Below are 12114 nucleotides of genomic sequence, written 5' to 3'. Positions count from 1 at the left end.
CTTTTATTCAAGCGCAACTACTAAATAAGCCATCATAGGGCCAAAGAAAGTTCTGTAAAAAAAAGCGAGAGACGCTATAGAATTTAAGAAAGAACTTGTAGCAAAGTGTTTGAGGAGATAATTTGTGAAAAGGCAAGGATGTTGCATGCCGTTCTCAGAAAGAAAATGCCTACAACAAGAGCTGCTGTTATGAATTTAAGGACAGCAGAGGCTGGTTTAAAAAATTCAAAATGCAAATGGCCATACATAATGTGCCTACTTCAGTGATTGACATGTTTGCAAAGTGAAGTGACATAAAAAATTTTGTGGAGAATTATCAACCCAATAAAGATGTAATCTGTGTCTCCAATATGTTTAATGACACTGCCTTCTTCTATTTTAAGCAAATTTAAAAGAGATGCCAGAAACAAATCCCTCTGGACAGGTGCTGTGCGAGGTCCAGTGACCCTCAAGCTGGTCCTAGTGCCAGTAAAAAGACCAAGAGGGGAAGGAACCAGAGATAATGCTAGTACAAAATGAAGAGAAGTAACCCTAGATAGGTCCTTGATACCTGAAGTCCCTCAGGAGGGGGACTCCCCTCCTAAACAATAACCTCTCCTCCCCCCCTCTCCCTGCCTCTTCATCTTCCATCTGCTAAACAAGTCTTCCATAAATGTAAGAGTGATGTTGAATGTTTATTTAGCCATTTCATTGGTCATTTATATTTATTTGTAATTGTTTCCTGTATGTAAAACTGTTTATTCTCTATAAGAAGTATATTTTATTAATATTTTTGGGTGTCTGGAACACAATAATTGGATTTACATTATTCCTTGTGGGAATTATTGTTTCGGATTTCTTACTCGGACTTTGTGAGACATTCTAGAATGGATTTTGCATGAAAACCAAGGTTCCACTGCATACAAATTACCATTCACCTAAAAAAAAAACAATTCACTTCAGTTATTTATTTTCCCTCATTAGTTTTCCATATCATCTCAACATTTTGGCAAAATACATTTAAATCACACTCAAAATGGATGAGGATTGCTATGAAATAAGACTGAAATTAACTCAAAAGCCCAGGTATTTTTAGAACAAACGCCTGAATAGTAATACTACATACAACAGTAGCTGCTCAAGACCACATATTTGCCCACATGATCTTTTTTTTTTTTTAAGGAGACTGAAGCATCTGGGACAATTTTGTAGCATACAAAAGACCTATTATAATTAATGGGTTTGTAGTGAAACACACAAATGATCAATCATGATGTTCACGCACTTCAATTTCAAACTACGTATTGTTTTACAGTTTTAATTGCCATTCAGTGAGCTGCAGATTAAGTAATACTGTAAATTTAGGTCAAATACCCAAACCACTTAAAAGGTATGGGCATTACGAAAAACCTAATGGACAGTACCCAGGAAAGAGCAGCAGATCATCACAGTCCAAAGACAAAACTTAGATTTTCACGTGGAACTGTATTTTGTTATCTGAATATGATCACCATGCTACTAGAGCATTTTAAGGTTCATCAGAAAAATGTTTCATTCAGTGATTGTAACCTTTCTTTTCTAGACTATAGAAATCACTTAATTTACATAAAGCTTTTTCAAAGTAAGCAATAAATCCAGCATGCTTGTGATAATCTAAGTTATTGTCACTAAGGAAACCAACATCACCAGAACCCCTCTAATCTGCTTGGATGAGATGAGAGAGAGAGAGAGAGAGAGAGGTGAGAGAGAGAGAGAGAGAGAGAGAGAAGAGGAGAGAGAGACGAGAGAGAAGAGAGAGAGAGAGAGAGAGGAGAGAGAGAGAGAGAACTATCTTTTCAATAAAAACTTACCTGGAAGCTAGTTCAGGCGTCTGAAAGGTTATAATAGCACGACCATTCCTAACTCGGCCGACCTTGCCACCACAGTTTGCCGATAACATGCTTAACCGTCGACGAACTGCGGTGTCTTCTACACCCTCTGGTAGGTTATACACTACTATACTTCGTCGCAGATTAGTTGGCTAAGGTTATTACAAGAAAACAGGTTATTAGATAAGGCTAGAAGTAAATTCACTTCATAAAAATTCTTTTACTTACTCCCATATCTTAAATTACTTTTGTCATAACTTCAAATATTTTATGATGAGATATTCAAATATTTGTTCTATACTACTCTTAACTAGTAGGAAATGGGACAGAGAAGGACAAAATCCCAATACTACTAGCTGAGACCTAATGTGTAGTAAATCATTTTCGAAAAACCATTCTAAAAGTTAGCTTAGTATAGACCAAAAACTTCTATCTGTTGCTATTTCAGTAGAAATATACCACTCCAATTCAACTCTACTTCGTATTGGTGAAGGCAGATCTTTCTTGGTAAAAGATCTCTACCCATATAAAGAACCCAAAGAATCCTATAATACCAATAAAAGCACACACAATTTTAAAATGTAATTATTTAATCAGACTACTACTGGGGTGAAACAGTTAAACTCATTGGGCTAGCCTAACATTAAAGTATTAGAAGCACAATATGTATAGGCGCTTTGTATTTTTAGGATAGTCATACCTTACAAAATTTACATCCATCACTTAAAACACTTATAGCATTCTAGTTTTGCTTTGGTTTGATTTCTTTGCACATAACTTGTTTGATTTCTTTGCACATAACTGTCTGTCACTGCTAAAAAATGCATACATGACCCATCTGTTTACATGCATGATATCAGATCATAAATGTAAAATGAAAAACCACATACCATGGATTATTACAATGAAGAATCAAGTTTACCTAATATGTTGGAAAAAATCTACTCCTCACTTATTAATATCATTAAGTTCCAAGGAAGGGCCGCCTAAGACTGCTGAGAGTACCTTACATTACCAAACTAGTTCAAAATTTCTCTCACCCTCAGGGAAATGTACTTATTTAGCATTTTACACAATCTAGAATATTGTGAATATCTATATTTACCTGTACTATATCTTTAACAGTTATCCCTACCACAACTATACTGAATCTGTATGCATGTTTTACTGTTTGTAAGAGGGTATCTCAAATTCTTGGTAATTTGTATTTTTCCAGCGATACTTACCTCGAACCTTTACAGTGGAGATTCCCAGATGTCGATCCGGGTCCGACCAAAAAAACTGGTTATACGGCGCACCCAGGCCAGGCCTATGCCCTTAGGGGTCGAAGACCACATTACCCTACTGACCTAACGCCAGTCCTTCTTGCTCAACTCCGAGGTGCCTCCCCTAAGCTTCAGCGGGGCTGGATGGGAGGGAAATATATTTCCATGGTTCGAGGTAAGTATTGCTAGAAAAAATAAAAATTACCAAGAATTTGTGATTTGTTCCGATGCAAGATACGTACTTACCTCGAACCATTACAGTGGAGACTTACTCCTTAGGAGGAGGGCGATGGTTAGGGGAGGAACGGCCCCAAAGGTGCTAGGTCAGAGGAGGGGCGACTGCTCCCCTTGGAACTCAACCCTGCTCTGTTATATTGGGGGTTGGTCCGGGGAGGTCCTAAAGCAAGCCTGGTGCGGGTATAACCAAACCTTGACATGTAAAACTGTGGGTTGTACTGAATACCATACGCACTCCCGCGTATCTTACCTGAGTATCCTGGATTCCTCACTTCCTCCGAAAGCCCAGAGGGGACAAGAACAAGGATCAGTGGGGGTATGAGGAAGAGTCTCACACACACTTCATACACACTGGCCCGTCCACCCCAAGAGGGGTGAAGAGGGGACCTAGACCTGTTGCTGGCCTGCCACCACGGGGCCAATCTCAAAGGCATCGAGCGACCTCCTCGTGCAGTCTTAGATAGTGGGCTGTAAACGTCGACTGCCTATTCCGGACTCCTGTCCTCAGGACCTGCTCCACTGCCATGTTCTTTGAGAACGAAAGGGAAGCCCCAATTCCCCTGATGTCATGGGGTCTGGCTCCCTTTGGGGGAGAAAGGCCCCCCTTCTCGTAGGCCCTCCTGATGGTTTCTCTCAGCCAGAAGGAGATGGTGTTTTTCGAGGCTGCCTTCTTCACCCTCCCCGTGGTGACGAAGAGGTTCTTTACCTCCAACCTGAACCAAGCTGTCCTTTCCATGTACTTCCGTACTGCCCTCACCGGACAAAGGAGGAGATCCTTAGGCTGGTCCGATTCCGGGAGGGCAGGGATGGAAAACTTAACGAACCTGAGATCCGAGATCGAGGGGTTTTGATTCTTAGCCACGGAGGGGACAAACCTGAATGAGAGTTCTTTCCACCCCCTCGTGTGGGCCACTACGTATGACAGGTGGTAGAGCTCTCCCACCCTCTTCGTGGAGGCCAGAGCTAGCAGAAACACCATCTTGAGGGTCAGCTCCCTATCCAGGATGTCCTTGAGTGACTCGAAAGGGGGCTTCCTCAGGGAGTCCAAGACTATCGCGACATCCTAGCGGGGAACCAAGCCGGCGCTGGGGGGACACTTCTGCTCAAAGCTCCTTATGAGCAAGGACAGAGGTTTCGAGTTCCCCAGATCCAACCCTTTCAGGAAGAAGACCTGGCTCCTTTGACCACCGGAATTGACAGGCCTCTGTCCAACCTCAGGTAGCTCAAGAATTCTACGATGTCTGGGATCTTTGCTCGGAGGGGTTTCAGGCCCCTCTTCCTACACCAGGCCCCAAAAACCTTCCACTTTGCCTGGTAGATGTTAGAGGAGGACTCCCTCAAGTAACCGGACATGTGAGAGGCCACCTTCACCAAGAACCCTCTCTTATTCATCAGCCGCTCGATAGTCTCCAGCCGTGAAGGGAGAGGGCTGGAATGTTCCCGTGGAACCTCTCGAAGTGGGGCTGCCGTAACAGGTCTGGCGTGGGGGGCAGCTCCCAAGGCGGTAGAGAGGCCAACTCTAGAAGGTCCGGGAACCACTCCCTGTCCGGCCACCAAGGGGCCACCAATGTCAGGGCCGCCCCCTTTCGCCTTCCTCAGATTGTTGAGGACCTGCCTGAGGACTCCGAAGGGAGGGAACGCGTACGTGTCCAGGCCGTCCCACGGATGCTGGAACCCATCCTCCCAAAACGCAGCTGGGTCTGGCACCGGGGAGCAGTACACCGGCAGTTTGTCGTTTAGCCTTGTTGCAAACAGGTCCAGGGATGGGGACCCCCACTTCCCTATTAGCTCTCTCGCTACCTCAGGGTGTAGGGACCATTCGGATCCCACAACCTGACCCGTCTGCTGAGACCGTCAGCGATTACGTTCTTCTTGCCAGGAATGAACCTTGCCGTCAAGGAGGTCCCGAGGGCTTCAGCCCGGCATAAGATCTCCTCTGTCAATCCGCAGAGATCCCGTGATCTCAGGCCCCTGTGCTTCTTGACGAAAGCGACCACCGTGGCATTGTCGCACATCAGAGACACAGAGTGTCCTCCCACTGCCTCATTGAAAGCTTCCAGGGCACTCTTCACTGCCAAGAACTCCAGCCTGTTTATGTGGAAGGTGCTCTCCTCTTGCGACCATATCCCTCCCGCCGAGAGGGACTTCAGGTGGGGCTCCCAGCCTACCTTCGACGCGTCCGTAAACAGGAGCATCTTCGGGGGCACTGACCCGAGGGGCACACCCCGACGAGAGTTTGCAGGATCCAGCCACCAACCGAGGGCCTTCCTTGCTGCCAGTGAGATAGGAACCAGCTTTTGAGGTGTTTCCTCCTGGGACCACCCTACTTTCAGGTCCCATAGTAACCAGGGAGACCAGGTGGCCTAATAGCCTTTGCCACTCCTTTCCCGGTCTCGGGGAGTGGCTCAGGAAGTTGCAGGCGATTCTTCGGAGGTTTGCCAGTCTGTCCTCCGATGGGAAAGCTCGCCCCATCTCCGTATCCAACTCCATCCCCAGGTACACCATCCTGGTGGAAGGGACCAGCTGGGACTTCTCCCAGTTCACGACGACTCCCAGGGTTTTGCAAAAGGCCAAGAGGGCGTCTCTCTGCTCTACCAAGCACTCCTTTGAGGAGGAAAGGAGTAGCCAGTCGTCTAGGTGCCTGAGAAGGCGTATACCTCTCTTGTGGGCCCAAGACGAAACCAGGGAGAACACCCTCGTGGACACTTGCGGAGCCGTTGCCAGCCCGAAGCAGAGCGACTTGAACTGCAAGCTCTGGTCCTCCCACCTTATGTGCAGGTACTTCCAGGAGGACGGGTGTACCAGGATCTGGAAGTAGGTGTCCTTGAGATCCAGGGACATCATGAAATCCCCTTCTCTCACGGAAGCCACCACCGAGCGCAGCGTTTCCATTTTGAAGGGCGTCTTTAGGATGTACGAGTTGAGGACCGAAAGATCTATGACCGGTCGCCACCCCCCCTCCACCAAGAAAAGGCGACTGAAGAACCTGGGGGAGTGATCTACCACCTGCTGGAGGGCTCCCTTCTCCAGCAGTGCTTGAACTTCTAGCCTTAGAGTCTCCCTGTGACCGGGGTTCTGGGGCTGAGAAGACAGATTTTCCGGCTCCCCTGTCAAGGGAGGCTTCTAGTCTAGAAAGGGGATTTGGTAACCGTCCCTGAGGACCTGGACTGTCCAGGGTTCAGCTCCGTGATCCTCCCAGTTCTGCCAACAGCTAGAGAGGCAACCCCCCACCAGTGGCAAAAGACACGGTAGGGGGCCTCGACTCCTACTTCCTCTTAGGGACGCGGTTGTTACGACCCCTTCTGGAAGTAGCAGGGTGTCTGGACATGAAGGGTGCCTGGGACGGCGGGAGGGTCCTGGGGGAGGGCTGAGTCCCCTGGTCTCCCCAGTTCCGGGGAGCTGACTCCGTGGAGGGAGCAGAGAGGGTCCTATTCTGAGGCTTTGGTCTCTCGTTAGGTCTTTTCGGCACTGACTGACGTAGGGGAGGGGCCCTATATACGATGGAGCCTTGGCTGGCCTTCCTCCACCGTTCCACAGACTCCTCCACCAGCTTCTCCGGAAAGAGAGCAGCCCCCTCGCCTGGGGCGTTCTGAAGGGTCCTGAGCTCCCTCTCTGGAATGTTCCTAGGGAGCTTGGCTAGCACAGAATCCCTCCTCCTCCAGACCCAGTTTGCCCATGACGAGACCAGTTGGGTCATGAGGAAGCCCAGGGACTTGGCCCCGACGAAATCAGTTCCTTTAATTGGGCAAGAGAGGCCTCGTCCCTCAAGTCCTAGAGGGTGGGGAACCTAGCTACCGCCCCGGACCACAGATCTAACCATGAAGCCACGTGAATAGAGGTCCAAGCTGTGACTTCCATGGCTATAGCCTCCTGATGGGAGAAGGAGACTAGCCCTGACGCGAGCCTCTCTTCCTAAAGTCCGGGCGCCAGGGTCGCCAAGTTACCCTCCACGGATTTGGGAAGAAGAGGGACACCCTCCGGGGCATATAGCCTTCTCTGACTCGGCTTAGACGCTGGGAGTAGCCTAGCCGAGGAGTGCAAACGCAGGGAGTTACTCGACCCTGCTATGAGTTTCTCCACCACCGTCAAGGCCTTCTTCGTGTTGGTGGACCTAGGGAGGCTGAGAGAGGGCTTGGGTTCCAATGGGTCCCTGAACAGAATGTCCAAAGCCAAGGATCTGCTGTCCTCTATCGTCAGGGCTGGCTCCTCTAGCCAGTTCATGGACCTAATAAGAGAGAGGACCCTCCTAAAAGTTGAACTCTCATCCACTGGACCTAGTTCCTCCAGGGCATTCTGGAGTTCTTCTTGGATGAGGATCTCTTCCTCAGCATCCCGCGACGGAGGCGAAACCCCAGACCTTGGACGGGGGGAAGCTGGAGAAGCTCCCCAGAGAGGGACACTTAAACTCGGTTGTAAACCGGTCTCCTGCAAGGGGAGATGCCCCGAATGCCCGGACCAACCCGAGGAGGAGCTCAATCCTGAGCGGTGGAGGGGCTCTGAACCCCCTAAGGAGGTATTGGCCCTAGGCTCCGTCCATGAAGGCGACAAGCATGTGGGAACACGGAAGAAGGGAGCCCGCTCGGTCATGGAGGCCGACCCTATGGCTGACGAGACCGAGGCGGGATCCACCGGGACCGAGGAATGAGCAGGGAGGATGCCAGCTGGGAACCCCCCATGAGGAACTGTCCTGGGGGCACTGGGGCGGGGGCCTCCCTCGGCGAAGGGGGCAAAGGAGAATGCCGCTGCCCCTGGCGGGAGTTGTCCCGATGCCTGTCACTCCCTCTACTCCCCTTACAATCCCAGTTATGACGAGGAGAGCGGGAAGAGCCGCTCAAGGACGAGGAGTAGCTGTGCCTCCTACTTCTCCCATGACGGCGTCTCTTCTTGGAGGAGCATTTTCTCCTACAGGAGGATCTCTCCCTCGAGGAGGAACTCATATCCTCGGACGAGTCCCGCCATCTCTTGCTTCTCCTCCGGTGACTCCCGTCGCGGGGAGAGCCCGAGGAGCGTTTCGGCCGCTTTGGGGACACCCCCACCACAGCGGGACCACCCCGGAAGGCCGCTCCCAAGGCCACCCCCGGCTCCTCCCGCCCCCTAGACGGGAAGCCCCAGGAAGGGAAGGCATCGTCCTTCATCGGGGATCTGCCCGGAGTACAAGGGGGAAAGAAATCCCCGACGGCAAGAGGGGGAAGGGTCGGAGCCAGGCGGGCGTGTGGCTCCGTGACTGGGTACACTGCCGTGGCTCCAGCCGCGAGCGGCAAGCTCCGCTCGAGAGAGGGGGAGCCGCAGCGAGGCGAGCCATAGCGGGGAGAGCTGTAGCTGGGAGAGCCGTAGTGGGAAGCTCCGTAGCGGGGAGGGACAGGGCCTCCCCCTGCACCGATGCTAAGAGAGAGGACCAGGACGGGGTGCCCTGTAACTGCAGCTGCATCCAGCAGTCTCTCAACACCGTGGAAGCCTCAGGTACCACCTGTTGGGGAAACGACTCATTGGGATCCCCCCTGGGGGGGACCCGGCAACGGACTCACCTAGGCCCCCTCACTGGGAGGGGGCAGGGGAAGAACCTGTAGGAACACAGGAGACTTCCTCTCCAATGATACCGATGGTGAAGGGGCCCCCCCGTCTCTGCTGCTGCTCCTACTCCCCGACTCCCTTGAAAGCTTCGCTGATGAAGCTTTAGGCTTCTTTTTCTTCTTAGTGGAAGCCAAATCCCACTGGTACGAGGGCCAAGAGGCGCACTCCACACACATGTTGACTTTTGAGCAAGCTCCCCCCTTACACGAATTACACAAAGATTGAGGATCAATTAGAAGGGGCGAGAGAAAAGCCCCACAAGCCCAGCCTTCAGGACCGGGGCAACGACGTTGAGGCTCCGAAGCCGACATTACACATATGCACGACACACGTACACAAAGCACACACAAGAACAAAGGAAAAGGGCCGGACACCGGACGAGCAAGGGCGTATGCACCCTCCTGCGACCAGAGAAGGACTGGCGTTAGGTCAGTAGGATAATGTGGTCTTCAACTCCTAAGGGCATAGGCCTGGCCTAGGTGCGGCGTATAACCAGTTTTTTCTGGTCGGACCCGGATCGACATCCGGGAATCTCCACTGTATGGTTCAAGGTAAGTATCTCGCATCGGAACAAATCCTAGTTAGCTAAATGGATTCCTTCTTATATTCAAAAGTCTTATACTTCACACCTGATGTAAATACATAAAGACATAAACAGAAAAGGAATCATAAAGATATAAATTAATCTCTGATATTTTCTATTTGGTTTGTTTCTTACAAAACAAAACATTTTTGAGTGAGAGAGAGAGAGAGAGAGAGAGAGAGAGAGAGAGAGAGAATTTTCTTCACCTTAGCTTTTGTACTCCTTTGTGGAAGCTCCTGTGTGACTTCAGAAAATAATGCAGTCTCATGGGCACAAAGTTTTAAAGAATCCTGAGCATGAGCATTGTGAACTAGCACCACACGGAGGTTTTTTCTGTAATTGAAAAAATCATTGAAATTTGTATTATAACTAATTCCGACCTAATTGTTATTACTACGTACCATCATTATTCATTCATAATGAGTAAATATTCTTATGGAATACATAAAAACAATAACAGATTAAAAACAGTATCTAACACAAAACTTGTATTTTTTTGCAAACCCAATTATCATATCAAGCCTTATTTTCATAGACAAGAGATGCCCAGTCACACCAACCCCACTCTTCAAAATAGAGGTCCCTATTGCACATGTCCAGACCTAATTTTCGATGCCTGCTACTTTTAGTGTGTCAAGAAATCCATCACAGAGTGAGAAAGGAGGGGGTCACTCATTCTATGATTAACAGGTCTGTATAAAAAACAAATTACATAAAAAAAAGTTAGTGAAAGAGTGGAAGATAAGAGAAGGTACGTGGAACATTGGTACTCTAACTGGAAGACTGAGGAAACAGTATATGTGATGGAGAAGAGGAGGCTAGATTTTTTGTGTGTGCAGGAGACTAAGCAGAAAGGGAGTGGAACTTGAGAGATAGGAAATGGGTATAAGCTCTGTTACAGCGGGTCACAGGAGGGAAGAAATGGAGTTGGAATTAAAGAAAGTAACAAATGGAAGGAAAAAGTGGTACAAGTAAAGAGAGTAAATGATAGGCTTTTAAAGATTCCAATAATAATAGGGGACAAAGTAGTAAATATAATATCAGCATACTCTCAGGTGGGGTACCAAGAGTAAGGGAAAGAATTATTTAGACAAGAGTTTGCGGCTGCACGCACAAGGAGGCCATGGGTTTGGAATTAGAAACGAAGATGGGAATTATTTATTGGAGATGGCTCAGAGTTTTGAATTGGTCTATATGAACACATGGTTTCAGATTAGATAAGTACTTGATAACTTATGAGAGTGGAGGAGTACAAAGCCATATAGATTACATCCTGGTTAGAGGAGCGGACAAGAGCAATGCGACAAACTGCAAAGTGATCTTGGGGGAAGCATGTGTTAAACAGCATAAGTTGGTGGAGATGGATTTTAAAATGAGACGTAGGAAAACCAAGAAGAGAAAAAGGAGATCTAGAATTAAGATTTTGGGACCTTAAAGGAGAAAAGGGGAGCAATTTAGGAGGACTGTGAGAGAGAGATGGCTGGAAAAGGGGTATGTAGAATTTGGACAAGGTAACTGGAAAATATCTGGGCAGGCATGAGAGATACGTATATGTGTGGGGGAAGCAGGGGAACTGGTGGGAAGAACCTGCAGATATGGAGTGTTGAGAGCAGAAAAGAGATAGAAATTAAACAAAATAACTACCTTTCACATCTTCAGTGATCAAAAAATGAATAATGCTCGTTTAAGGTATATCATCAATTAGACTCTTTTAAGATGTATCATTAATTAAGTCATTCCACTCCGGGAATCAGGAAGGTAAAAAGAACACAAGCTGACAGTCATTTCTGTTATCAACAGAAAGTCCATAATGTTCAAAACAAGTGCCAGGGGATCAATAACCAGGAAAGGATATCAAACTAGCTCTGGGAGTGCTAACTAACAAATCAACATTGGATTAATCATCAAGTAAAAACAGCTATGAGCAATTAAGTCAATATTACGCTCACACCTCAAATTTAAAAAAAATATAGTTGGGTTTTCTAAAATGGTAGTCAGAAAATAATAGGCTTCTATAATTTGCAAGTGTGATAATCAGTTTATATGATTCAAGACAAGTATCAAAACACCTTTCTGTCTGACGCACCTCCTGCAAGACACTACAAAGTTTAATCAACTCAGTACTTCACATAAAGTACCTTTATTTTCCTTGAACCTTACCTATATCGAAGATCATACAATTCTGTGGCAAAATTAGAATCCCCTGAGATAAGAACAATAGTAGCACCATGTCCATGAATATCAGCAAACCGTCTCATGCTCTGAAGAAGTTTGTCATCAGCTGCATTTTTAACAGTACTTCCAACATGTACTATATTTACCTGCAAAAATTGGTTTTTGCATTAATAAAAAGATTTAAATCAGGTCTATATTCCTTAATCTTAACTTTTGTTAACTCAATTTGGTTTTCAAAATATAATCCCATCAGTGGCAAACCTGGAAATCTTTCACTTAGGGCATTTATGATTATCATAGGCAGTCCCCAGTCATATATATTAATATATATATATATATATATATATATATATATATATATATATATATATATATATTATATATAATAATATATATGTATATAGTATATATATATATATCTATATATATATATATA

General features: G+C 47.1%; 1 protein-coding gene across 1 annotated transcript in view; it reads right to left on the bottom strand.

Annotated features, from left to right (window-relative positions):
- LOC135206782 (meiosis regulator and mRNA stability factor 1-like) overlaps positions 1–12114 on the bottom strand; it is a 239685-nt gene that overhangs the window by 197949 nt on the left and 29622 nt on the right. Inside the window, exons 5-7 of the mRNA XM_064238277.1 lie at positions 11664–11824; positions 9710–9836; positions 1830–1999 (exon numbers count right to left, since the gene is read on the bottom strand). Of these exons, the coding sequence (XP_064094347.1) occupies positions 1830–1999; positions 9710–9836; positions 11664–11824 (458 nt within the window). The remainder of the gene's footprint in view (positions 1–1829; positions 2000–9709; positions 9837–11663; positions 11825–12114) is intronic.

Source organism: Macrobrachium nipponense, chromosome 31 (assembly GCF_015104395.2).
Source record: "Macrobrachium nipponense isolate FS-2020 chromosome 31, ASM1510439v2, whole genome shotgun sequence".
Lineage (NCBI taxonomy): Eukaryota > Metazoa > Arthropoda > Malacostraca > Decapoda > Palaemonidae > Macrobrachium > Macrobrachium nipponense.
This window is presented reverse-complemented; position numbering and strand designations above follow the sequence as displayed.